This window comes from Epinephelus moara, chromosome 4, assembly GCF_006386435.1.
Source record: "Epinephelus moara isolate mb chromosome 4, YSFRI_EMoa_1.0, whole genome shotgun sequence".
Lineage (NCBI taxonomy): Eukaryota > Metazoa > Chordata > Actinopteri > Perciformes > Serranidae > Epinephelus > Epinephelus moara.
The window spans coordinates 32196408-32222891 of NC_065509.1; the positions used below are offsets into that span (position 1 = coordinate 32196408).

The following is a 26484-nucleotide window of genomic DNA, read 5'->3' on the forward strand; positions in this document are numbered from 1 at the left end:
CAGAATTGACTTTGAGGTTCCCTTAATGGTCTGGTCCCATCCTATTCCACGCCCAGGTCCCTCAGGTCAGCTGACCTGGGGCTCCTGACTATCCCACGCTCCAGACTTAAGCTCAGGGGTGATGGTGCCTTTGCTGTGTCTGCCCCCAAACTGTAGAACTGCATCCCCCTCCCAATCAGATCTGCCCCCTCCATTGACTTGTTTAAGTCCATGCTCAAATCCTACTTTTATTAATTAGTGTTTGAGTCAGCCTGATGTGGCTTTCCCTGACACATCTGTGTGTGTTGTGTCTCTAAATGTGTGAGCTGAGTACCTGACAGTTATGTTGCATTTTTAGCATTTTATTCCTTTTGTACAGCACTTTGGTCAATGTGAGTTGTTTTTAGATGTTCTTTATAAATAAATTTGAGTCAAGTTAAGTTGAGCACTTTATACTATGTCAGGAAGTTTAGTCTATGATAATATATCCTATTTTTATAAAAAAAATTGTATGTAAAAAAAATCATTAACTGTACAGTGTGTAGTTGCTCTAGCTGCCAAAGATATACAGTTGAAGAGAAGTATAAAGTTTTAAAAAATGGAAAAGTAAAGTACAGGTGCCTCAAAATTATACTCAGGTACAATGCTGTGATACTGCGGTAAAAAAATACTGCAACCTGCAAAGAGTTGTCTTTAATGTTGCCACACATTTTAACTTGAGGTATGAGCAGCTCCCTTTGTCCAACTATGTGAAGTATCTCATTCAATGCTCACCTTATGTTATGTGAATTGTAAACACAGACAGGGAAGGGCACTAGTGAGGAGAAGTGTCGCAACACAGCACTGAAATAAAGACAAAAGCTTTAGCCACAGAACAAAGAGAAAGGAGTCACAAAGGTTAAGAAAAAAACCTGCATGTTTATTTAATCTTTAGAACAGTACAGTAGATATGTTATGACCTTGCATTGGTAGTAAATAGGTGCCTTAAGGAGCAGCAGTGTTTGTAATAATAATTTGACAAATGACTGACAAATCAAACACATACACTAGGAGAGAGGTCTTTTTGATTTCCCATGCAATCACTTGACAACGATACCTGCAGATCCATCACTTCCATTTCACAATCATTAAAATGGAATTCGGAAAATTCAATCAATAATCAAGACCCACAGTACAGTTTAAGAGTTTAAGAAGGCCATAACTCGGTCTTGGTCCATTTAGGTAAAAATTAGAAAAGATGAAACACTGCGCACGAATAAGGTCACTTAAATGAGAGAAAATGGAAGTATGTAGTTTTTAGAAAGCAAGTCGTCAAGCTGATGCGAGAGTGGTACAGAGGAGTGACTCTGTCCTGGTATGCTTGTCTGGGTTGCTGGTCGTATAGGGAAGCGAGGGGAGAGTTTGCGTTCACCTTAACGCATCGTGACAAACTCCTCAGACGAGGTGGGGTGAATGGCGACAGTCTTGTCAAAGTCTGCTTTGGTAGCACCCATTTTGATGGCCACAGCGAAGCCCTGCAGCATCTCGTCACAGCCCAGGCCCTGCATGTGCAGGCCCACCACCTGGGGAGAGGAGACGAGTCAGTGCTTGGAAATCACTGCAGTGGTTTGTGGTCAGTCAAAAATTAGTACACAGTCAAACACATTACGACTTTTCTTTAGCTTGCCTCATCTATTCTGATTTATTAAAGGAGAAGTTTGGAATTTTTCAACCTTGAGCCTACGTATATTCCCATTTTCCCTATTTATGTAAAAATGTACGTACAGGCAAAAACCAAAAATTCGAGCGCCAAAAAATATTGGACAATTTCTTAAATCGGGCTTCCACCTCACCCTCTGGGTCGCCAATTTTCTGTCTCCAAAATGTTCATAAGCAAGGGTCAAAGTTTCTCCCATCAAGTCTGTTTATATAGATCACAACTTTTGCATGTGAAGTGGCGTACACCTCTTTCAGGCCTAGTTTTATGCGTACGCAATGGTTATACATGAGACCCCTTCTCACTGCCTTTTTAGAAAGCCCAAACACGCCCATAAACATCCCCATAGACAGAAAATAGGATGAAAATAAGAAAACACAGACAGTGACATCTAACTGGGTGAATCAAAGGCTTTTGCACACTGAGTCCTTTTTTTTTTGGTCTGAAATTGTCGCATGACTAAAACTAAAAACAACCTCATGTTGTGTCAATCACGTTTGCATACTGAGTCCGAAACTTTTGACCAGCATTAAAATTTTCTGAGGAGTTTTTCACGTCTTTCAGAAGCCTTTGGAGATGTTTGACCAAGAATCAGTGAAGAAAATGCGGTGGCAGGAAACAGCCCCGACAAGACAGAGGAACGGGGCGCACAGAATAATTTCATAACTCAGATAGCTGCTTTTAACGGATCAGATAGTTATATACAGGTGGATGATGATGATGAAGAGGAGGAGGATGTGGACCGCACACAGAATGTGGACGACAGCACCATCCCTTCATGCAGCTATGGAGCCAAATGTGAGACAGAGAGGGGGTGATGACAGCCAGATATGTAACTAACTTTAACAAAAAGGTCTTTGTACGGATCCTTTCCATAATGTTGATGGACACTTTAAATAACAATCTGAGCCTATCAGTGGCAAAAACAAGCACTTGTAGTGGATGTAAACTGACAGTGTGAACGTGCCCCGAGTGGCTACACTGCAGCCTGTTTCACCGTCTTGACCAGTTTAAAAAATTGTTGTTCCCAATATTAATTTAGCCAAAAAACATAGAAAAATACGGTCCAGTTTTCCCACTTGCAAGATCCTGTGGATATCAGGTGTGAACATGTTGGCGGTGAGCTGTGGCTTATACAAGTATGTAAAGGTTGAGAAAACAACTTTGATTCCACATAGAAAGAGAAGGAGACATAATCCAAGTAAAGACAAGAAACAGCAAGAGACAGACTGCACTGAACTGCACTCTGGACTTGTCAAGCTTCTCTTTGTGCGTTGATCATGACAGACTGATTTCTCTCTGCATGAGTTCTGATTACAGTGTCGGAGCATCGAGACTGAAGCCTCTGCAGTTTGACATTTGCTGGTGAAGCACTGTTTGAAAGTCATTAGGCCTTATTTATGAAAGTTTTTTTTATTATTGCCATCCACTTAAGTGCCTGGAATATGTTTCTTTTACCGCACACTCTACCAAAGGATGAAGGCATGTTTTTCTTTTTTAAATTGGTTTTGAGCAGATTAGTCTTTTGATGATCAATTTACATACAACATATACGTTTTTAAGCAGGAGCAGCAGCATTTTTTCCCACAAACTGTAAACAGCAGGTGAGTCGTACCTTCTCCTCCTTGCCCTCACACACCAGCTTCATGATGCACTGACTCTTCCTGCTCGTGATGGCGTGATACATCGGAGTGAAAGAAGTCTTGTAGATCTTTATGTTCTCCTTTCCTCTGGCTCTATTGGCCTCCTCTGTGAACAAAACAAATTAAGCATTTTAATTCTCGTCGAATAAGTGTAGCTGGGATTAATACAGTATTTACATTAGAGTGAGTTACAGGTCATTTCAACCACTTCTGCTCACCTTCTGTGAGGCCCACTGTCCCGATGGGTGGGTGGCTGAACACCACTGTGGGGATACTCGCGTAGTCCAGCTTGGAGTCCTTCTTGCCCTCAAACAGTCTGTGTGCCAGCTTTCTGCCTGCAGCAATGGCAACTGTCCCGACACACACAACACAACATCAGAGTGCATCTGTGCAGTACACGTTCTAAGAAAACATTTCAGGTGCCCACAAAGGATAAAAACCCTTTATTCTAAAACAAGAAAACCAAGAACAAAGCAACACTGCTGGTGTTGGGGATTCCTGGCTCACCTCCGCTACTTCAACAGTGCATGAGAACAAAAGTCCAGAGAGGCCAAAACTACATCAATACTTGCAGCATAAAAAACACTTCACTGTGAGACCAACTCATTTTGTAAGGTGAAAGTTTATCCCTTGACTATAAAACGGCCAATATCTAATTTAGTTGTCGTAAACTGTAACTACAGAGGTTATCTGTGTCATGTGGGCTGCACCAGGCAATTGTGCAGGAAAATTACATTTTTATCTTTTTATTTCTAATCATTGATTTTCATTTCCTACTGCTTTTTTATAGACACCACTAAAAGAGGCGGGTTACTTAAAGCAATACTTTATCCACTAAATGATTCATAAATTAGTATATCAGTTACTCCCCTCGTGCTGCGTTTAATTTCTATTTTTCTTGAAAGACTCCATAGTGAACGAAGAATCCAAAAACCGAAAAATCTTGATGAGTTAAAGTCATGGGGTTCTGTGTTTAACACCAGCAAAATTATATCAAAATATCTGTTTGCAAACTCTCACACAACTCATACAGTAAAATCCAGTGCTTCCCAAACACATGCATCTGTGCTAAATTCATCCTATTTAAAATACAGAAGTAACACGCACCAAGAATTATAATGAGGTGCTGATCACTTGTAATAGACTTGATTGTAGAAAACAAGTGTCACACACTCTGGCTTCATGTGATTTTCTTTTATTTTGATGACGTTTCGGCCTTGTTTGTTGATCTTGAAGAAGGCCCAAAGGCCGAGTGTCATCAAAATTAAAGAAATACACATGTTGTTAAATGCGGACCCCTATGACTTCAATCCATCAAGAGTTTTCTCCGTTTTTGGATTCTCTGTTCATCGTGGAGGCATGCGAGAGACACAAAGTTGTATCTACAAATTCAGCCTAACCTCACAGGGAGTAACTGATATACAAATAATCATTTTGTGGGTGAATTACTCCTTTAATGCCTTTTTTAATGAGTGAGATTTGCAGTCAAGAGTTTCACCCACACCAGCACATTTTGTTGGACCTGAGCCGCAGCTGAAAAGATTTCCTTGTCATGTTTCTGTATTACGTTCGTTGTGGTTCAAGATTTACACCTTGTTGACAAGGTGTGTCATAATGGCTGTTTTCTGATCAAAATATCTTGTTGTACGCAACAGCAAACTGACAAAAACACGCATTTCCTATAATTCTCACATGCATGGTGTCACTCAAAATAGCAGGATCTGATTGAACAAGGCATTCTCTGGCAATTTAGTGCAGTTGGTTTTAGCCTCTATTTCAGCCCTCTAGTGGACTCAGAGTGGTGACTCAGCATTTTTTGCACATATGTGAACACTCCAAAAGAACTCTGATTCCTCCAAAGTTGTCTGAGTGATCTGAGTTTGGTTCTAATGTGTTCAAACAAAGTAACCTAAACTTCTTAAGTTCAGCTGAGCCATCTATAAACGTCCCTTGTGTATGAACACTTCTCATTCTACCAGTATAAAAATGCAAATATAAAGGCATGCAACGCAGATACAAAATACTGTTGAAGCCTTTTGTCCTTGTCTTTAGTCTTAGCCCATACTGGCCAAGCTCAAATATAAACACGACTGTGTTGTTTACAGGCAGCCTCCATGAAATGATCTCAGTTATTCGTGCAACTTCCTACCAGGTGTGAGCAGAGCTTTGCCACAAACGTCCCCTACAGCGTAGATCCCTGGTCTGCTGGTGTTCTGATACTCGTCCACAATGATATGGCCTCTTTCATCTGTGTCCACACCCTGCAAACACACAGGAAAGAACTGTTATATAGCTGTATATATATATAGTGTCTTTCTTATTTTCTTCCAAAGCTCTCCTGGGGTGCACAATTACAAGGAAACACACTGTATGTCACAGTCGTTTCTGTTCTCTCCCTAACTACCACTCACAAGCTGCAGACAGTGAAGTGAAGTTTAAAATAAGGAGTGAGCATCAGAGCAGAAACATTTTGTTTCTATCAACATTGATAAACTGATGACTCACCCCACTGAGGAGGGTCAGAGCATGAAATGTAAACCAGGATACTCAGAGCAGGAACAACATTATTATGTGTAAACAAAGACAAATCTCTATAAACCATCTAAAACCAGGAGTGATGTCAGATCACTTTTTCCATCACACTTCCTTTCTACATAAAACTTAGTGGCTTCCTGATTGTTGAGCTGTTGCTTCGATTGCTCAGTCACATTTTTCTTCATATTCCAGGTTAGACAATAAGTCAGAATACATGCTAATAATCAGGTGCAAACATCTCTGACATAAATCTTTCCCTACAGTGGACGATGTGATAGCCCACTTCCCTGAGCTACTGTACGTTTAAGTACCTTAAATAGAAGACAGACTTAACTGCCCCTTTAATCTGTTAACAATGTGCCTGTTAATCCTGAGCTGACAAGCGTTTCACTCTTCTGACAAACAACGTAACAAAGACTGTTAAGTGACTTTTGTCTCGTCTCGTTCCCGGATTAGACCCTGATCTCTGAGTTAAGGTGATCCTAAGCCCGGGTTATTTTGAGTTCTTTTTAAATAAAAGGTGTCAAATTATAAAACCGTACATCCAGTAGTGTGTTAGTGGATTTAGTTCTTTAGTTCTCAGCAAATACCTTAAATTATCTGAATGGCTGCCATAATGTATGAAGTCAGTTAAGCAGCCATGATGACAGGGACACAGGAAAAACTGCGCAGAGCCAAACACTAATTAATTCCCTCTGCAGACAGACAGCGGTGATAAGCTGCAGTCGTGTGTCTTAAATGCACGGTTACTTTTTAACTGAAGGATGTTGATGTAGATTGTTTTCATCCAGCTGCAAACAGGAAAAGTTACTTTGTCTTTCTAGGTACATCTGCATATTTTCCCATTGTTATACGTTGTTTTTCATGCTGCACATTTCAGCAGTTGTAGAATATAACTCAAGTACTATACTTGAGTACCATTTTGAAGTACTTGAATATTTCCATTTTCATACTTCTACATCCCTACATCATGGACGTAATATTGTACTTTTTACTTTACCGCATTGGTTTGACGGCATTAGTTACATGTTACTTTGCAGGTTCAGATTCAGAAGCATGATGTATTTTTATGGATTAAGCTATCCAGCAGCACATTAAGTAATTAAATTTGTCCCACTTATGATGGCTGCAACATTAGTGATGTTTATAACATCAATAATTATAATCCAATGATAAAATATATCATTCAAAATGGGCCATTCTGAATAATTAGTACTTACACTTTTGGTACCTTTAGTACACTTTAATGCTAATACTTTTTGATGCTAACCTAGCTATCACCAGACATCAGTATGACATCAGAAAACCAACAAAATATCAGTGTCATCTGTCGTCAGTATTCTATGTCATTTTGATGTTGGCATTAGACATTGTCCTGAATTCTAGGGTGCTTTCAGATCTAGAGTTGTCTTGCTTTGGTCTGAATCAGAAACTAATTTTGTTACAAAGCTGCATAATTGCCTAGAGGTGGTTCGTGTTCTCACGGCAGCATTTACAAGCGGACTAGATCAAATGCCTTGTGTGAGAAAGCTGCTCTTGATTGGTCAGAATTTCCATGCGGGAAATTCCAGGAAGTAAACAAAATGTTGAAGAAGAGTACACTTGCAAGATAAATGTGACACTTTCTAATGTCACAATGGAGGGACAACTACGCAGGTTGATTTTAGCGCTGGTCATCGTGGACTATATTGCTGTCATTGTTCATTTTAGTCAAATCATAGAGTTTGAAAACGAGGCGCGGCTCCAACTAGAAAACAATGTTTTGATGCATTGGATGTGCTGAATGTGCATATTAAGGCAGTACAGGAGGAGGTGCACATTAATAATCCTCCAGGACTGTAACATGCTCATGTTTAACCCAAACAATGTGTAATGAAGTTGGTTCAGATCCAGGTCGGAACACGTTCTCACCACAAACGAACCGCACCAGAGTTCATTTGTAACCGGACTGAGACCACCTCTTCAAGAAGGTCTCGGTCTGGTTATTTTGGTGCGCACCTGAGTGTGATTGCTGTGTTCACACCTGCCCAAAAGAACCAAACTTAGGGGGCATACGAACTTGAGTTTGATTGAACCGAACCAAACTGCCCGACATCACAACCTAAATCCAATTACATATCAATGTCCAACAACGTTAGTGGTCAGCTAGGATACTGTACTTTTACTTAAAACAATGTGGTAATGCTACTTCTACTTAAGAAGAGTGCTTCTTTCACCTCTGAATTTCCAGTTTACAGAAATCATCATGAGCAGACTGTTACCATCTCGCCAATGTTCAGTCCGGAGGTGTTAGGCTGCCTGCCGATGGCCCAGAGCAGGCAGTCCACATCCTGGATGGTGCTGACCTTCTCCTCGTCGTTCTTCTTCTCCAGGTCTTTGGTGACAAGCGTCACCTCCAGCCCCCTGTCCGTTTTACGCACAGACTTCACCTGAGAATTCTTCCACAGATCCACACCATTGTTTTGCAGTTCTTTGGTGCAGTTTGTGCTTATGAAGCTGTCGAAGTTCCTCAAAACCTGCACAGGGAGAATGAGAATAAGCATGTATATTTATTACTGCATGGAACATCAGAATTTAGTATTTAATTGTGACTGTATTTGTTTCTTACTCCTGACTGTCGTATAATGAGGGATGTTTTGGACCCCAGGGTGGAAAGGATGCCTGCCATCTCCACTGCAATATAACCTGCACCCACAATCACACTGCGCCTGTTGGGGAAAACAAAACTTCTAATTATAGGCACAAATTTAACCCATGGTACAAACACTACAGAGATTATATAGTAATCTTACTTTGGCAGAGTTTCAAGTTCAAAAAAGCCATCACTGGTAATGCCAAGACTTCCCCCTGAAATTATCAATAAACAACATTTCTGCACACTTTCTTAACTTCATAAAAGTGATCTTATTTGATTAATAAGTTAAATATAATAAACTGCTCAGGCTCAACAGAGCCGAACACAGAGAGGATTACCTGAGAACAACATGTCTTACCTGGGACTTCATCATCACTCAAAACAGAAGGCTGCCCTCCAGTGGCGATGAGGATGTGAGGAGCTGTGTATTTTTTTCCGTTGACCTCCACAGTCGGCTGGGGATCACTGGTAAACCTGGCGTGACCTTGAATAGTTTGGATTTTAGCCTGAAATGAATCACGTGTTATTGTTTTTTTTCTTCTTTGGGAAGTAACAAACAAACATGAGCACATTTTACATAAAGAAAACACTGTATGGACACACTGAAATAATAAGACGACATGAATGTGAACTTACTTTGTCAAGATTGTTGCGATAAATGCGGTTTAGGTGACTGACATAATTATCCCTTTTTGCCTTGAGAGCTCTGGAACAAACAGGAAATGATCAACGATTAGAGGCCGTTTATGTTTTTACCAGCATTTACTCAAGGAAGTCCTGACACTCAAGTATGTTTAACAGATGCATGAAGCTGATACACTTCATGAGGTTACAACAGGGTCAAATAAATCCTACATTTAAAAATAGAACATACACTTCAATAATGCTCCAAAACACACATTCATCCCAGCACATGTTCTGGAGTAGAGGCCTAGCATGCTGAGCAAATTGCTGCTATGCACCAGGGGAGAAAAAAAAAACTACAGGAAGTGTTGCCTGAGAAATACATGTCAAGCCACAGTAAAAAACAAACAAACATATATACAGATACAAAACACTGGAGTAAGGATATATTCAGTGTTGAGGTCAGACGGAAATTTGACATTTAAACTAGGTGCTGAAAGTTTCCATACTTCCTTATCGTAGCTTAAAGGGGAACAAAAAAAAACAAAAAAAATGGCTCATGTTTTTAAATTCAACATCATCAACTTTCGTCATATCAGGAACTCTTTAACAAATGATGCTGCAAAAATGTACTTCAATGCTATGATACTCCCCTACATGAGATACTGCATGCCATGTTGGACACAAGCTAACCAGACCACTCTAAATCCAATCAGATCTCTCTATGGGCAAGCATTGAAGGTTCTGGACAGAAAACCAAGACAGCACCACCACTGCAACATTCTCTCCAAATACAATTTACTAAGCTTCGACAATGTAAGTACATTATCAAACATTTGCCTAGTACATAAAATAATCAATAATGCGGCCCCCCCACCATTAAAAAAATTCATAGTCCCCTGCTCTGAACAGAGAACAAGAGCTTTAAGATCTGCGACGAGAGGAGACTGTAAAATCCCACAAAGAAAGTCATCCTTTGGTCAATCTGCTTTCTCCATCAAGGCCATCGGAGAATGGAATAGACTCCCTAGTGATTTGAAAATCAACAGGAATTATCGCAGTTTCTGCCTTGCCACAAAGAAATGGCTCCTGAGTAAACAATGTTGCCAACATTAGGTGTTGCTGTCAGATTTCCTGTCTGATTCTCTGTCATTATGTCTCGTTTTGCGTTTCTCTCTTCTGCTGTTTATCTGAGCTCTGTTAAAGATATTCCTGTCATATTACCATTGCTGGTATTTAATCATCCCTGTAATCCCGAATTACCATCGTTGGTATCTAGGTTTCTTATCGCTGTACTCTAAACTATAATCAACTCTGTAACTTTTTTTTTTGTTTTGCTGCTACACGCACTTTGTTGACCACCAACAACAACACCAGCACTTTATCTACGCACATTCCTGCCTTGCACTTTGTATCAGGAGCTGCTACTTGGACTGCCTTTTAGTGTTTTGTAAGTTGTTCCTCCCTGCACTGTAACAACTTGGTTATTTTAAATGTGGAAATTGTATGTCTGTACTGTCTCTGTGCTGTCCTCTGTTCATCTGTATTTTAGGTTTCTTTGTCTTTTTAGATCGTGGTCTGTGTATATTGTAAATTATATGTTGGGACTACAGATGGAAATTAGCAGTTATTGCTAAATCTGGTGCAACCATCTCCTCATCTCTTGTAAATGATTAATGCTATTGCACACTGTCCCTTGATAAACTAAATAAACTAAACTAATTGTACCCCTAACCAGAATTCCCACGATTCAGTCAAATGACTGGAACTGGCAACCATCAGCTCACAAGTCTGCAGCCGTCTACTGCTGGAGCTCAGGGACAAACACGATCTGAGCAGCCCTGCAGCCTGCATCTGTAAATAACACCCCGCAGTATCATAAACAAGTAAAAATGAGACAGGTACCTTTCATGAAACTGTCTACTGACATTTTCTTTCCTCTTTTCATTCGGTGGTAGGTCGGCTTTTGATGTGTCATACACTTTAATTCCCACGCACAAATGGCAACAAATAGGTTCCCTGTGAAGTGTTTTTTTTTTTTAATCAAATTAAATTAAATTACATTTTTTAGCTGGAGTTTTTCCTCTTTATTAGGAAATGGCTGCACACAACACACTGATACAGTCGAGGCCCAATTGAATATTGCAATAACAATGTGAGGTTATCACAAAATCCCATGGCACACCTGGACTGGCATCACATCACACCATTTGAGAACCACTGTATTATGATACTGCTGTTGCCATTTGCAGACATTTGATGACTTTTTATAGAGAACTTCATTTAATATGTCACTAATAACACATTTCATATGATGTTGCTGGGAGACACTACTAAAACATATCACAACCAGGGTCTAAAATTAGCGCCTGCTACCTGCCAAATTCAGGTAAATTGTTGCCAGTGCCAGGTTAAATCGTCAGGCTATCGGAAAATGCACAACAGAAAGACACATTTAGTAGGGCAGCATGTTATTGGATGGCTAAAACATTTTAAAGTAGCTCGCAACTGCTATATGGAAGCAACGCTGTTGGCCATAGAACCTTATTTGTTTTGATTGACAGTCAAAGTTCATGAGTCCCAGCCAATAACTATCAGTTAAATAAATGTTGCAACGGTTGGCTCAGACTAAATATTCTCTGTATGAATTGACATGTATTTATGCTACTGTACAGTACGAATGACTGCCTTTACTGTCACTGCATGTTCACATACAAAGAAATTTGCTGTGTCTTATACATACCTACACATCAAAATAGGATAAGGCTAAAATATGATAAATAAGGCGCTATAAAAAGGACAAAATACAGTGCATATGCAGTTATTGTACATCTGTCCGTGGTAGTGCAGCTTTAATTTGTTGTGGTGGTGGAGGAGAGAGTTCATTCTGTGTATGGCTGTTGGGTAAAAACTGCTCCTTTGTCTGGAGGTGCAGCATTTCAGGCCGGTGTAGCATCTTCCAGAGGGGAGCCGTGTGAAGAGGTGGTGAAAGGGGTGAGTACTGTGAGTACCCTTTGAACCCAGAAAAATAGGGCTCCCCAAAAGCCGGAGTGTGATTTAAAAACTGTGAATACACCATGAATGTAATGTTTTTATGTAAATATATCTAACATTGAATGACATCATTCTTTATATTAAATCATATTAAAGTTATCTAAATGTTGCACCTTCATTTGGTGCATAGATTTTAAATGTGGCAGGTAACATTTCTGAGCCTGCCACAGTGGGAGGCAGTGGAAAAAGTTAACGTCAAACCCTGATTACAACATATTATTTGTTAATTTTGAGCAGGATGAAAGTATTTAAAGGTTATCAGTTGTTTGATGGAATTTACCGTAAAACTTAAAATAATAGCCCCGGGCTATTATTGGCTTAAATCACTGAAACCAACAGACCTATATTTGGGACAGGCCTTTAATTCCTTTCACACAAAACTGTTGCTCAGCAGAGATCAGGAAATACGACCAAATTGTTTATGTAAACCAGTATGAATAATACTTGTTTAAAAATACGGCTTCAGATAATGTATCAATTATGAATCATTCATTTGATCTAGCTCAGACAGACAGAGTATCAGAGGCAGTGAATTATTGAGGATTATGGCACCCAGCATACCGACACAACACCACTTTATCCTGTTAAAACAATCCTCACAACTTGAATTCATTTTTATGAAAAACCCTTTTGACTGTTTTGATCTGAGGACCCTTGGGGACTAGAGAAATATGAATAACTTACTTAATAACTTAATTTGAGGTAGTCGACATCCCGTTTTTTTTACAAGCAAAGATCTTCTATAAAAAATTGAACCGCTTGGCAACCAGACCAGGCGTCTAGATATGTTAATTTGTCAAAATGTGTAGCTACACCAGGCTAGTAAAAGGCACTGGGTGTTTAACTGAAGTTTTACGGTACATTTTATAAAAACTGTCCATTAAAATGGATCCTGCTGCTGCAACATGCACGGGATGGACAAAAGAACACAGACACATCATAATATAATACAGTCCAACACAACTGAGTGTAGTTGAAACATATTTAACATAGTAAAATATGTGTATGTGAATAATATGTCGTAAAAAAAACACCACTGATAAGTAGTATTTACATAACTCCATGCAGCCGCACCTTAACTGACCTCCCAGCTCTGACCAGACTGACGCTGGTGTTTTGTATCCCTGACTAATGTTTCCTGGTGTCTCAGGCTGCCACTCCCTCCACAGGCTTATCTCTAACTATCACCTTGACTTAACAACGGCGTTCACAGAGACAGAGAAGTGGGCTGAAGTGAGGCAAGAAAAGACTCGACGGGCTGAGAAACTGAGCCATGAAACGGACACCTCCTTGTTCCGGGAACAACTGCAACAGGTTTCAAAAGAGCTCATTGTTGTTGCACAAAAACAAGTGAGAAAAGACACCGAGCTGTGCCCTGACTTACTCCCAACTGAAACGAACATTTCCAACTTCAAAGCCATAGTCGCTGTGGTCGTGGAGCACCTCGGCGTGAACAGCTGCATTCCACATAACCTGCGTGACAGGTGAAGACGTGGGATTAGACTGAGTGAACTTTGACACAAATTTTATAATGTATGAGAGTTAAAATGTGGCCTTTTCAAACAAGAACTGAAAGATAATTGTACCTTCTTTGGGACGCAGCCGACATTGACCTGAAAAACATTCAAACGGGGGGAATTACTTCAGTGTGAGTTTGATCAGAGAGTAAACACAAAGAAAAGAGTTCAGAGCAACACTGCAGAGCTTTTAAGTCTATTTGCACAGTGAGATGCAGTGTGTGTGGTAGAGTTAAATGAAAACTTACAAGTTAAACTACAACCCAGAGTAAACTAGACCTTAGGATAAGACATCAGGTGTAAAATTACAGAGCCTGTATGACCCTATTATCATGATTAATACCAGCGAAAGTCCATAAATGAGAACATTAATATGGACTTTAATTAAATTTCATCGTCAGTTAAGCTGTGCTTAACATTTTCTGCAAATATTAAGGTTCTTAAATTGTGTTTGACTGAATTTAACCATGCTTGAGTCCCTTGTTATATAGAATTATGTACAAAATTATGTTATATGAGCTTGTTTCCCTATTTATTACCAGAATTGGGAAGTTTTCTAACAGTTTTGCAGACAGGATGTGGTTTTAGGACACATCTGCAGCAACATATTTCAACTTCCCATGTGTTAAATCAACTTAAAAGTTAAAGTAGTGGGTGAACAAAAAAATATGAACACCTACAATCGTATTTTTTTTACTTTACAATAGCTTTGCAATAATAAAAAGTCTTTGTGCACAAACACCTGTGTTGAAACGTAAGACTGTGTGTGTGCTGTTTCATGACCTACATAGGCTGTTAGCTCCAGTGTGTGAGGGCTGGGACGCTTTAAACTTCATACAAACCCACAGTGTTTGTTACACACACAAAAAACTTCCACAAAAGGAGTCCGGAGGCTTCGCAGTGAACCTGGCAACCAGCATGTGTGTGTGTGTGCGTGTGTGTATGTGTGTGTGTGAAAGCTGCAGAGGCACAGTGACTGAGGTCGGGATGGATAACAGTGTTTTGTTGTTTAATTTTTACTCACGCAGGTACCTCCGAGTTTGTGACTCTCGATCACGGCGGTGGCCGCTCCGAGCTCCGACGCCCTCCGAGCACCGGCCAGCCCTCCCGACCCGCCGCCGATCACTAGAAAGTCGAACCGGGTCGTGTCCGTCGCCGTCGGGTCTGAGGCCATGCTGCGGCGGACGATCCCTCCGTGTCTGCGAAAAGACGAGAAAGGCTGCTGTCTGAGGATGGACGAGCAGCAGGGAGCTCGCATCCGGGTTAGCTGCATTAATATTGCCATGACCAGGAAGCTCGCAGGCGTGTGTGCATGGGTGTGTGTGTCGGCCCGACGGGGAATGGGAGGGTCAAGTGAAAGCCACTGCTGTGTCATTATGAATTACAACAATGGTGTGTAAATCCCAGAAAGTGTTTTCACAATAGTCATGGTGATCCTCACATGAGCTACAGTATGGGGGTGACAACAACACCTGTAAATCATGAGCTCGATCTGCACCAAGAATCTGTCACACTATAAAGTTAAATAAATATATAACATGCAGAGGAGACAGCATCGTGACAACAGTTTGAAAACTGTGAATAATGGTCATAAAGATGGTGTAAACTCACCTGGGTCGTGCCAGAGACGCAGGCACAGTAGGCAGCAGTCTGCAGATCCTCACAAACAGCATGTTTACATGTGTTTTAGGGCATTTTACTGAGATGCATCCACAGCGCGTCGGTGTTTATCTCCCAGCTGCTGGAGGCCTGAGCTTTGGCTTCATTATCCCGACACACACAAAGGCTTCAAAACACTTCCTGTGTCACTGACTGAACTCACAGCACACACACACATTTACACCAGCTGATGCGACCACACCACCTCCCGCCTGTCTCTATAAACAAACACTAATATTGCTTATGGAGATTAAATAATAAAATGGCACCGATGAGTTTAAATTGATGTTGTGATGTTGGAAGTTGTCACATATTTGAAGGCGTGGATAGCGGAGCTGGCCAATCAGAGCTCTACGTGTTTTGTGTAGCACGTAAAGAAACCAGCGTAAATAATCCTGCGATTTTAAAGCACGTTTACGTCGGATTTGTTCAAGAATAGCAACTACGCTGCACCCAGTCTGTCAGCTGTAAAGATAAACAAGACAAAAAAAGTAGTTCCGTCACGGCTTTCAAAATAAAACTTCACTCTCATTACAGCAGTGGTAGAAGAAGTACTCAGATTTTAATGTAATAACACAGTGTAAAAATATAATTATAGAAGTTGTCATTAATCAGAAGGGTCCATTTAGAATATGTATGATACTGTTAAATTTAAATATTGATTGATTAATGCTGATGTGCTCCCTGTATTCACTGCTCATTTTCATTTACTGCTGCTCATTATTATTATTATTATTATCATCATTATTATTGTTATTGTTATTTATTGCCATTTCTTGTATTTTTGTACTTATTTTGCATGCCTAGTTTTTTAAGTTTAAGTTTTTAAGTTTAAATTTTGACTCTTTCCCCTTGACTGCTGTAACACTAGAATTTCTCAATTATGGGATTAATAAAGGTGTATCTTTTCTTATCTTATCTGATCTTATCTTATGTAAGCATTTTAATGTAAGTAACTACTAAATAATGTAAAACAAATGGAGTGGATTAAAAAGTAATACTATTAAAAATATTACATAAAATATATTATTATATTATAGTAAAATATTTGCCTCCAAAATTTAGTGGTGTAAAAGTATAAATTAGTATATTATTATTATTAATCAGAATCAGCTCTGTGTGTACACATGTTGCCCTCAATAGCATAGTATTGCAATATTTTTGTGTGGCAACATTGTCTCCTCAAAGTTCAATTAACATGCACATTCTCACTGTTTTTTTGTGGTGCTAGGAGTTGATCCCCTTGGACTTGTGCTTTTAAAGAAAAGATGACTCCTGCACTCACTTTTACTCTGCTTTATTATTGTCTCCTCACACAGTGCCAAGTATTGATTTTTTTATTATATAAATTAGGAATGCACAGTATCAGCCATTATTGGCTTTAAAATGAACTATCAGATATCATCATATTATGAACGATGTTAATTCCACTACAGAAGAGACTTGATGATCACTAAAATGAGGTGGGGAAAAAGTGGATATATCCATATTAGTATCAGTTATCTTTCAGATGAGTTGTTACATATTGGCATATCGGCAAAAATCCATGATCTTGCATTCCTAAAATAGATTATTAATATGACTAATACAAATTAAACTTTAAGTAAGCTAGAATAATATAACCCGACTGCTTTTTCAGTCCACTAAATACAGTTTGATGCAAAAAAAACAACCACAAAATTGACACTTTATCTGATTAGATAAAACTGGTGTTGATAAAGTTTTTCTTTGGGGACATAATTTACATTTGAAAAAAAAGGGGATAAACCGCAATATATTGCAATATATTTTATCACAACACTCAGCATGTCTCAACATTTAAAATTGCAATAATATGGTATTGTGACTCAGGTATCATGATAGTATCGTATCATGGATCCTCTGGCACCCTCACCAACTGCATTACTGAAATAAAATCCTGGCTGCAAACCAACTTCCTCAAACCTAACTGTGACAAATCAGAAGTCACAATCATCGGCCCCAAATCCCTTATCAAATCCACGCATAACATCTCCCTCTCCATCGACGGCTCCACTGTGTTCACCTCACCCCATGTCCATAACCTTGATGTCATCTTCAATCAAACCCTCTCCTTTGACTAACATATCAAACACATCACCAAAACAGCCTTCTTCCATCTCAGTCCTGGGGGGACAGGGCTTTCTTTACTGCTGCTCTCACCCTCTGGAATTCACTCCCTAAATACATCACAGACTACCCCCTCACTCTCCACCTTCAAGAAACACAAACACACCTCTTCAAAACTGCCTACAACCTCTAAATAACTGTGTTCTTCTTCTTCATATAAACCTTCTACCAAAAAATATATACATTTGGATGTATTTTTTTTTTTGCAACCACCAACATTTTGATTAGTAACTGTAATGTAATTATGTATTTTTTTCGCAGTAACTGTAACATTACATTTTCGTAATTTACTTGTGTGTGAAATATACATATATAAAATTGCTAATATGCTGAAATAAATATTGAATGATTACTGTAACAGGTCTAACAGGTTGCTTTATATACACAATGTAGGTGGATACTGCAGTATTCATTTATACATGTCAGTATACATTAATATTTGTGTAATTGTACTGACATATATGTAGTTATATATACTGACATATGTATATTTGACAGTGATGTGTACGTTGCAAAAAACAGTGTGTAAATATGTACTCAACAGACCTACTGTTCTTGAGTAAATATATTTTGACACGTGTACGTGAGTATAACAGTATGCGACACTGCAACATTCTGTAACACATAAAATGCCTTTAAAAAATCAAATAAAATATACAGATTATTGTTAGAAATGTACTTGTATTCTGCACTCTTATTTTGAAGGAAAGAGCGACCCTCTTCCGGTAGCACTGTTGCTAGCTACAGATAGCTAACTCCAAGCTAACCGTAAAGCAAAGCGGCTCGTTTAGCCGCCCTGACAAGCGCTAATATCACGTCCACGGAAAGGATTTATCCACTTTAAAACATTTAACAGATAAAAACACAACGCTCCTGACAGGTATGTGCGTTATGTTCGATTCTGTTGGGAAACTAAACAGTTGAAATGCGGGCCGTCGTCTTTGCGAGCCCCCTTGTTGTGGTCAGAGAGGGCCTTACGTTGTGTTCAACGGAAGGCAGCCCGGGACAGCTGCAGGAAAATGCACATAGAAATGACTACGTTTAATTTAGGGAACCGCTTTGTGTGTTTAGCTTGCAATCCGTTAACTGCAGATCAAACGGCTGCAGGCGTTAGAAAAAATCTGTATGAGCTGTGTGAGGGGGAGGGGCTCTGAGGGCCTTGTGTTAATGTCAGCACTGTAAGGTTCATGGGCTCACTGTGGTTTTTCCTGCTTTTCACAGAGGCAAGACGTCTGCCTGTCTCCACTGTATGATCTCAGCCTTTGAGTTTGTGGGACGTGCTGCCAGATGACCAGCAGACCTCACCGCTCATCATGAATCCCGTCAGCTATCAGAGCATGCTGTCGTCTGTGAGCGGTGGACATTCCAGTCTGGTCCTGGACCGTGTACTGAACACCTCAAACGTGAAAAGCTGTCAGAAATGTGGCTTTGCATGCATAGACACTGCAGAGTTCAGGAAGCACATGCAGGAGCACAAGGGGCTGACGAGGTTTTACTGCTTCTACTGCAACAAGGTGTCATTCAGTGAGGCAGAGTTGAACGCTCACCTGAAGCTACACAACTCAACGTATCCGTTCAAGTGTCCTCACTGTGGACAGGGCTACATGAGGAGGCTGTGCCTTGTGAAACACATCGAGCGTTTGCACAGTAAAAGCATCAATCAAGTTCCCGCTAAGCCTGGCACGACAAAAAGTCCACACGTTCCTGTCTCCAGTGCCTTATCAAGTGTGCCCACTGCTGAGCCGTCACCACTACGACCAGCTGTTCGGGTGATGGTGCCCCCCCTGAGTACACCTGCAGTCAGGCTGGGGAAAGATGAACAGAGAGGGAAAACACTGGAAACAAATTTATCAAACACCACTAATGGTAACACCGAACTTTTGTCCCCCTTGAATGGACTCATTCAGCAGAACAGGGCTCTGACGGTGTCTCTTCCAGAGGAAGTAACGATCCCCGCCGGCTGTTTGGTTGAACTTGTCGAGGTGAAAACTGTCAATGGGACAAAGGAGCTAAAGCTGAGGCTCGTCTCTCAGCAAGAAAACGAGTCTGTGATTAAAGACACAAGGACCACGGTCTCTCAAAACACCGCTGTGGGAAAGCCATTCTTATCCACGTTAAATCATCCAAACACGGTGAAGTCTATGAGCATGGGGATGTGCAGCGTCAACAGGAAACAGTGTGAAACAAAGACTGTGAATGTGGAGCGCCCTGCTGAGCGCTCAGTCAATGTTTCCAAAAACATCCCGAGTCAAGTAAGCAAAGACAAAAGCGCCTTGAAAAGAGTGTCATCAGAGGTAATCAACTTGGAGAGTCACACAGTCGTTCCAAACAAGGTTCCCAAAAGCATCCTCAATCCTGTACGAGAGGGAAACAGCGGGATCAAAGTTACGCAGAGAGAACCTGTGAACCACAGTGCAGCTCTGCCGTCTGTCATCTCCAGCAGGGCTGTCAACAGGTTCACAAGCACCCTGCATCCAGAGAACATGGGAGCCTGTGTTTCTCAGAGAGCGATGGATGAGAGGAGGACTTTAATTCCAGAGCATTCCAAGAGCATCCCACCCAGGAGGGCGAACGACATGAAAATCTCTCGGGATAACATGTCGGTGGCTGTCAAGCTGGAACCTGGGGAGATGAAGAACAACACGTCTTCACAAATAAAGAAAGAGGCAGTGGGCTTGAACCAGCAAAAATCTGCTTCTCCTTCCTTGAGTCGTCTCCTGGGTACAGCTGCCCAGGTGAGGCCTCCAACAACTCTATCTTGTAAGGATAACGTTGCAAAGACATCCTTTTCAATACCCAGGGCTGTTCATGAGCCCATATCAGTCAAAACACCGGTGCTTTCAAACTGCTTAAACTCAAAGACGTCGGCTTGGACACAGGAAGTCAGATCCAATGAGAGAGCCGGAGAAGGAGACATGGCGGAGCCTGAGGGGTTTCCTGTCATCTCGTCTGTGTTCTCTTTGAGTCAACAACCAGATGATGTTCAAGGCAACATGCAACCACTTGTAATGGCTCTGCGCGGGATAGTGATGGATAAAAGTAACAGCTCTGCCAGTACAACTCCAGATTGCATTAAGATAACAAACAGCACGGTGCAGGTGAGGGAGGCGCCAAAAGTGGGGTTCTGTGCCCGGATGGCCACAAAAGATGGAGCCATCACCGGCAACCTCATATTGACGAGGCAGACTAGTGAGCCTGTGAAGGTAGAGGACCAGGATAAAGGTACTCAGCACCCTCCCGCGCTGACCAACAACCATATCCACGTCAAGAAGGAAAAATATAGCACTAAGCAAACAGACAATAACAAATGCAGCCACACTCCTCCTCCGAAATCTTCAACAGAAAAAGATTCTGTGTCCGTTCGTGTAAATTCACCTGAGCCTGTTCAGCAAATGGAAAAAAGTGAGCAGGACGTCTCCTCAAAATTCCTCACCGTCTCTCTGAAACGGGTACAAGTTGGCGTGTGGAAAAAAAACAAGAAAGGACTGAAACTTAGAATATCCAAATACAAGACTCAGGTACCCATGAGCAGTCTAACGGATTACACAGTCGTTTACCCGATGCCGCTGAAGGTGGACCAGCTGGTGAAGCGACCGGGCCCCAACCAGCCTGTGGTGGTGCTCAATCACCCGAGGCCGCGGTCCTCGCTTCAGGGAGCGAGAGCAGACTCATTAGTGGACGCGGGAGGCGCCTCTGAGGTGGCTCCAAAGTGCCAAATCTTAAAAATGAGGCTGAGCAAAGTGGTGGGGCAGAAGTACGAGGTGATGGGATGCACCGTTGGAGTCTTTCCATGAACGCGTCAGCAGGGAGAGGTGTACATTAACGAGAAAATAACTAGTATTACAGTGGGAAGATGCCGACTTGAAAAACATCAAAATATTAGGGCAGTTATTTTCTTTATGGGAGCAAAGAACGGACATGTGATTATCACTGAGCATTGTGTTATGTTTATATAGGCATGGGATACGGATTATTTCAAGTGCAATGAAAATGAAACACGGACCATCTGCTGTAGTAGATTGCAGTCAGTGTAAGTACTGTTTCGGAAGTGTGAGAAACCAGACGAGCCGTCAGAGCAGAGGTGTAAATGCATGCTGTTTACCCTAAAAAGGATACTGTATTTATTTTTATTTGCATCAGTATTATTTTGCAGTTCACGTGGCTCCCGCTAGGTGCACCTGAGACTAGAAATCTTTGTGTGCTAATCTCAGAATACTAAAATGCCATGATATGGACCATGCATGGCTCCTTATTTTGACGATAGGGAAATCAGTGGTGGATATTAAAGGTATACTATGCAGGACTGTCCTAAAGAAATGTATGAATTTAAAAGTATCCCTCTCAACCATCACTTCCGACCTACTAGAAGTGTGTGGCCATGTGTTTTTATTCTTCTTCTTTTCTATATATTCCCATTTTCTGTGTTCAGGTGTTAAGGGCGTGTGACCCCACAGCACTTAGGTGAGGTCGGGGCTTTAGAAAAAGGTTGCAACGAGGGAAGCAGCAGAGACATAGTGCTGAAAAATGCAAATATAATTACTTTCAACTGACAATCCTGCGTAGTATACCTTTAAGTAACCATCACGTGTTGTGTGAGACGTCATTGCTTCTCACATGCAATATTTAGCACAAAAAAATATACACTGAAAGAATGTCTTAATACAGTATAACCCACATTTTTTCAGTTTTTAACACTCACATTAACAAACTAATCCAAGGCAAGGAAAACAAACAGTCAGCATATATGAGCATAAAGTACGCCTATAAAAAGTTTTGCTTCTTGGACACTCTCCCGCATTCCTCATTTATTGTGATGATGGCTACTTGTTTAGACACTAATGCAGGAGTTGCATCCCAAAAAACTCAACATTTCAGCACTGATTACTTTAAAAGTGGTGACTGAGGCCCATCTCATTTCCAAAGCTCGAAAGAGAAATGGCAGCGTCACATGTGCGGCACTCAGTATCGGTCAGTGGTGTAATGGTGCATTCAGGCACTCTCTGCAAACTCTTACATTTGGGGAAATGTTGCATGACCGTGTCGTATTTGCCACACGGCCACCAGTCACTGGTAGATTCATCAAATGAGCTGGGCTAATGAAATAGGCACTGCAAGGTGTATATAACAGACGCTGGGTGTGCCTGCAGCTGTTTGTCTTTGTTATCAGTTTGAGTGTGTCGTGAATCACAGGGTGTTGCGGAGAAACAGACACTAGGTGTGCCAATCGTCCTGTGTGTGTTGTGTGAAGTGAAATGTCATGGCTGTACTGTAAACATGGAGCCTTGTTCTCACACAAGTGTTTACAACTTGGTGGTACATTTGAAGGTTTTTGTCTTTACCAGATGGCGAAGAGTGCCTGAATGCACCGTTAGTTATAGGCGTCTGAAGCTAAAAGCTAAACCATTCACTACTGTCCGGATGGATAAAAAGGTGAACTCTAAGTCTTAAAGAATAATTCTGCATTTTCAGTCTGATTACTAAATGATTTTTATTATTATTATTATGACATTAGTTTGTTTTAATAAAATTTCAATGTATAACTCATCACAGATATTTTGTGATTAACTTATTGGAGGTAACAATCCCAGAAACAAGTGTTAACACCATGTTGGATTGTTGTCACTCCTTGTGCCATATAGTTTGCATTTTTTTAAATGTTACACTTCCATGTATAGCCTCTGTGCAGCTTTAACTGGTGGTACCGGATGGATCGTGATAAAGCAGCTGGTTTATTACTGTAACAGAAAGCCACATACTTGTGTTTTATCTCCTGTACATACTAAGTGACTGTGGTGATTCTGGGAACCTGCTTAAAAAACCGTGTATATTTTTCGGGACACAAACTCTCTCCCTGTTAATCTTCCTGCGACAGCATAACGACACCTGTGTGTTCTTGTTTATAATGTAACCATGATGTACGAGGTGCTAGACCTATGATCCAATGTATAGGTTTTGGTTGCCCAGTTTTTATCATGTATATATGTTTCGATCACCCACAGATTTTATCGTGTACATACCTATAAATATAAAACGTGCTAAGTGGTGGTCATACTCGGTAGGGGATGGTTAAACGTTCCACAGCCTCTTCTGCGACAGCGGTTACGTTGTGCTTTACTCTCCCGGCACTGCGGCGCCTGAAGCTGCCGTGTTGTCTTTGTTATATATACAGTTATTTTAAAGGTGTTTAAGGGCGTGGCAGTTGTTCCTTAATGTTTTTCCTTTGCTTTTCACTCATTTCTCATTTGTGTTACAATGACCCCATGTTGCTGTTGAGACTGTTTTTTGGTTTTACAACGTTCTCAGTGTTCATTATCGTGTTTCATGCTTTTATAATAACAATTGTGTAACTCCTCTTTTTTCTATTAAAACATGATCACAAATTTGTTCAGCCTGTTCCCTTTTGTTAATCAGAATGGCATTACATAACGAGCACAGGATCATCATGTGACCTTTCTCATGGTAGGTCAACAGGGCTCATAACATACTGAGCAGCTCTCAAGCCCCATTGGTTAACAGTGAGACCACTGGAGCATGACGACAGCGGGGTTTATTGCGTGTCATTCACAGCACACAGCTTGACCTGCCTCAGTAAAGAGCACAGGTGTATGTGATAACAGTAATGATGGTTCCATTTTGTACAAGTGTGCCATTAAGTATGACAGCACAGTGCAGCAGGCACAATACCAGGACACTGGAGCGAAAGCAGCTGAACAGAATTCAGCCCTCATTAATTCATTTTTATCATTTACACCTGTGTTTTTCTACTGCGATAAGTCAAAATGTCTTCAGGGAAAGACGACCTGTCAGATTCTGAAAGGCTGGTTCTTGCATTTGTATCTCGTTGACTAAAACCAGAAGGTGTGAACACATAACTCCTGTTTTTAACTCTTCGCTGGCTCCCAGTAAAACAAAGACTTGACTTCAAAACACTGCTTGTTTTTAAATCTATGAATGGTTTAGCTCCTTCCTGAATTCACAGAGCTCCTCACTTTTCCCATTATAAATTCTGAATCACTTTATGTTGCTTTTAGTCAATGCCACATTTTATAATTCTGCACAATAAGAGCAAGAGTGTCTTCTTTTAAAACCATATAAAAGGGTTAAGTTCTGAGTTTATGGTTAACGGAAAATCCTTTATTTTATTAATATGTATTGTTATTATTATTCCCGTTCACTAATATCTACTTATCTTATTTGTTTCATTGTAATACCTCCTTATCTTAATTGCTCCTGTATATGTTTTTATCATGTATGATCTTTGTCTTTACATTTATTTATTTGTTTTTTAATTGAAACGCATTGAGTCTCAACTGTCATATGAAATGTGCTATGTAAATAAACTAGACTTCTGTCAGAGCACATCAGTTCATGTTTATGTGCACCCTGTTAATGATAGATTTTTAAATCAGGTTAAACATCACCAGACAAAAAGTCCTTACCTTAAGATTTCAGTTAGAGTATACCAAGGAAAAATCTTGTTTCTGATTGGCTGGTGGTCATTACAGTAAAATACTATGACTTACTCTACGTAGGTGTAATGTTTAGGGTGTAATGTATTTAATTATTAAGTTATTTATTTATTTATTTTCTTTGGTATAGTTGATTTTCACCAGAGGCCTGGGAGGTTGAGGGTTCTGTGCAGTATCTTAGCTGTTCCTGGGACTGTACTCTTCTAGACAGAGATCTCAGATGTTGTAACCTTGAATCTGCTGGAGCTGCTCTCCCAGTTTGGGGGTCACAACCCCGAGTGCTCCGATTACCACGGGCACCACTGTTGCCTTTACTCCCCACATCTTTTCTAGCTCCTCTCCTCTTGGTATTTTCGAGCTTCTCGTGTTCCTTCTTCCTGATGTTGCTGTCGCTAAATCTATCACCACTGCCTTCTTCTGTTGTCAATCAACACGATGTCTGGTTGGTTAGCCATCACCAGTTTGTCAGTGACAGGATCTTAGCTCAGTCATTCTCCACCATCTTAGGAGGTGTCTTCCATTGTGACCTTGGGTTTTCCAGTCCATACTCAGTGCAGATGTTCCTGTACACTGTGCCAGCCAATTGGTTATGGCGTCGCATGTACGCTCTTCCTGCCTGCATCTTACACACAGCCTTTGCACAGCCTGCACCTGGGCTCCTGTCTGCTGTGGTAGACTCCTGCTTCTATTGATCTTGTACTAAGTGCCTGTTCTTGTGCAGCCATGATTAGTGCTTCTGTGCTGTCTTTCAGTCCAGCCTTCTCTAATAGGATTTCTTGATGTCCGCCACTTCTTCAGTCTGTCTGTGGTACATGCCGTGCAGGGGCTTGTCCCTCCATGATGGTTCATCCTCCCCTTCTGCATTCTCTGGTTTCTGCTGCCTGATGTATTTATATTGTCCCAAGTGCACACACTGAATTGAGGAGAAAACTGTTTTTAGCCTTTTATTGCACACACCTGAAACCTTTAACAACACACTTTAAAACTTAACACAATTGTACCTATAGATGAGTTTAAACCACTCTGCTCTTGAATGTAACTCTTCTACAATGCTTTCAATAATTGACTTGTAACAGAGTATTTCTACACTATGGTTGCTGCTATTTTTGCTTATGTAAAAGACCTGAGCGCTTTTGTTTGTCGAAAGTTTACATATGAAAATGATCAAACTGCCCAACGGTAGATAGATAAAGTGACTCCTCGTTTTTTTCCTGCATAATGAGTATTTTCACGTTTGATACTATAGTGTGAAGATCAGGATTTGTCTTTCCAAGGGTTAAATGACTGGACTCACCCAGGACTGGGCTCTGGACAGGTCTGGTAAAACTCAAAGGTTGGCTCTAATAGACAGCCGGTGACAGACAGCCCAATTAACAGTCCCCTGAACTCACATTAACCTGGGGATTGCTAATACTCTCACATTCCAGAGAGACAGAAACTATACATCAACAAACACACACTGGAGATCCTGAAGCTAAGAAGAAAGGGACTGATGCTTTCGAGTAACATTAATTAGAATACAATA

General features: G+C 40.7%; 2 protein-coding genes across 5 annotated transcripts; one reads left to right on the forward strand and one right to left on the reverse strand.

The window, feature by feature from the left end:
- Positions 1-877: 877 nt before the first annotated feature.
- Positions 878-15636, reverse strand: gsr (glutathione reductase). Of its 4 annotated transcripts, none has more exons than XM_050042154.1 (13): positions 15295-15636; positions 14708-14909; positions 13753-13779; positions 13551-13639; positions 9125-9194; positions 8847-8994; positions 8646-8700; positions 8462-8561; positions 8115-8369; positions 5468-5579; positions 3537-3668; positions 3291-3424; positions 878-1541 (listed from the first exon to the last, which is right to left on the reverse strand). In XM_050042154.1, the coding sequence occupies exons 1-13, from the start codon at positions 15354-15356 to the stop codon at positions 1392-1394; spliced, it is 1536 nt and encodes a 511-aa protein (XP_049898111.1). In that variant the 5' UTR covers positions 15357-15636; the 3' UTR covers positions 878-1391. The 4 variants fall into 4 exon arrangements, with proteins under 4 accessions (XP_049898111.1, XP_049898112.1, XP_049898110.1 ...); XM_050042155.1 differs by having other exon boundaries at positions 14708-14882; positions 15295-15635; XM_050042153.1 differs by lacking the exon at positions 15295-15636 and having other exon boundaries at positions 14708-15002.
- Positions 15637-18233: 2597 nt separating this feature from the next.
- Positions 18234-24742, forward strand: LOC126389204 (RE1-silencing transcription factor). The gene is made up of 2 exons (XM_050042761.1): positions 18234-18370; positions 18712-24742. Exon 2 carries the CDS (start codon positions 18804-18806, stop codon positions 21282-21284), a length of 2481 nt encoding a protein of 826 aa, XP_049898718.1. The 5' UTR covers positions 18234-18370; positions 18712-18803; the 3' UTR covers positions 21285-24742.
- Positions 24743-26484: the final 1742 nt, after the last annotated feature.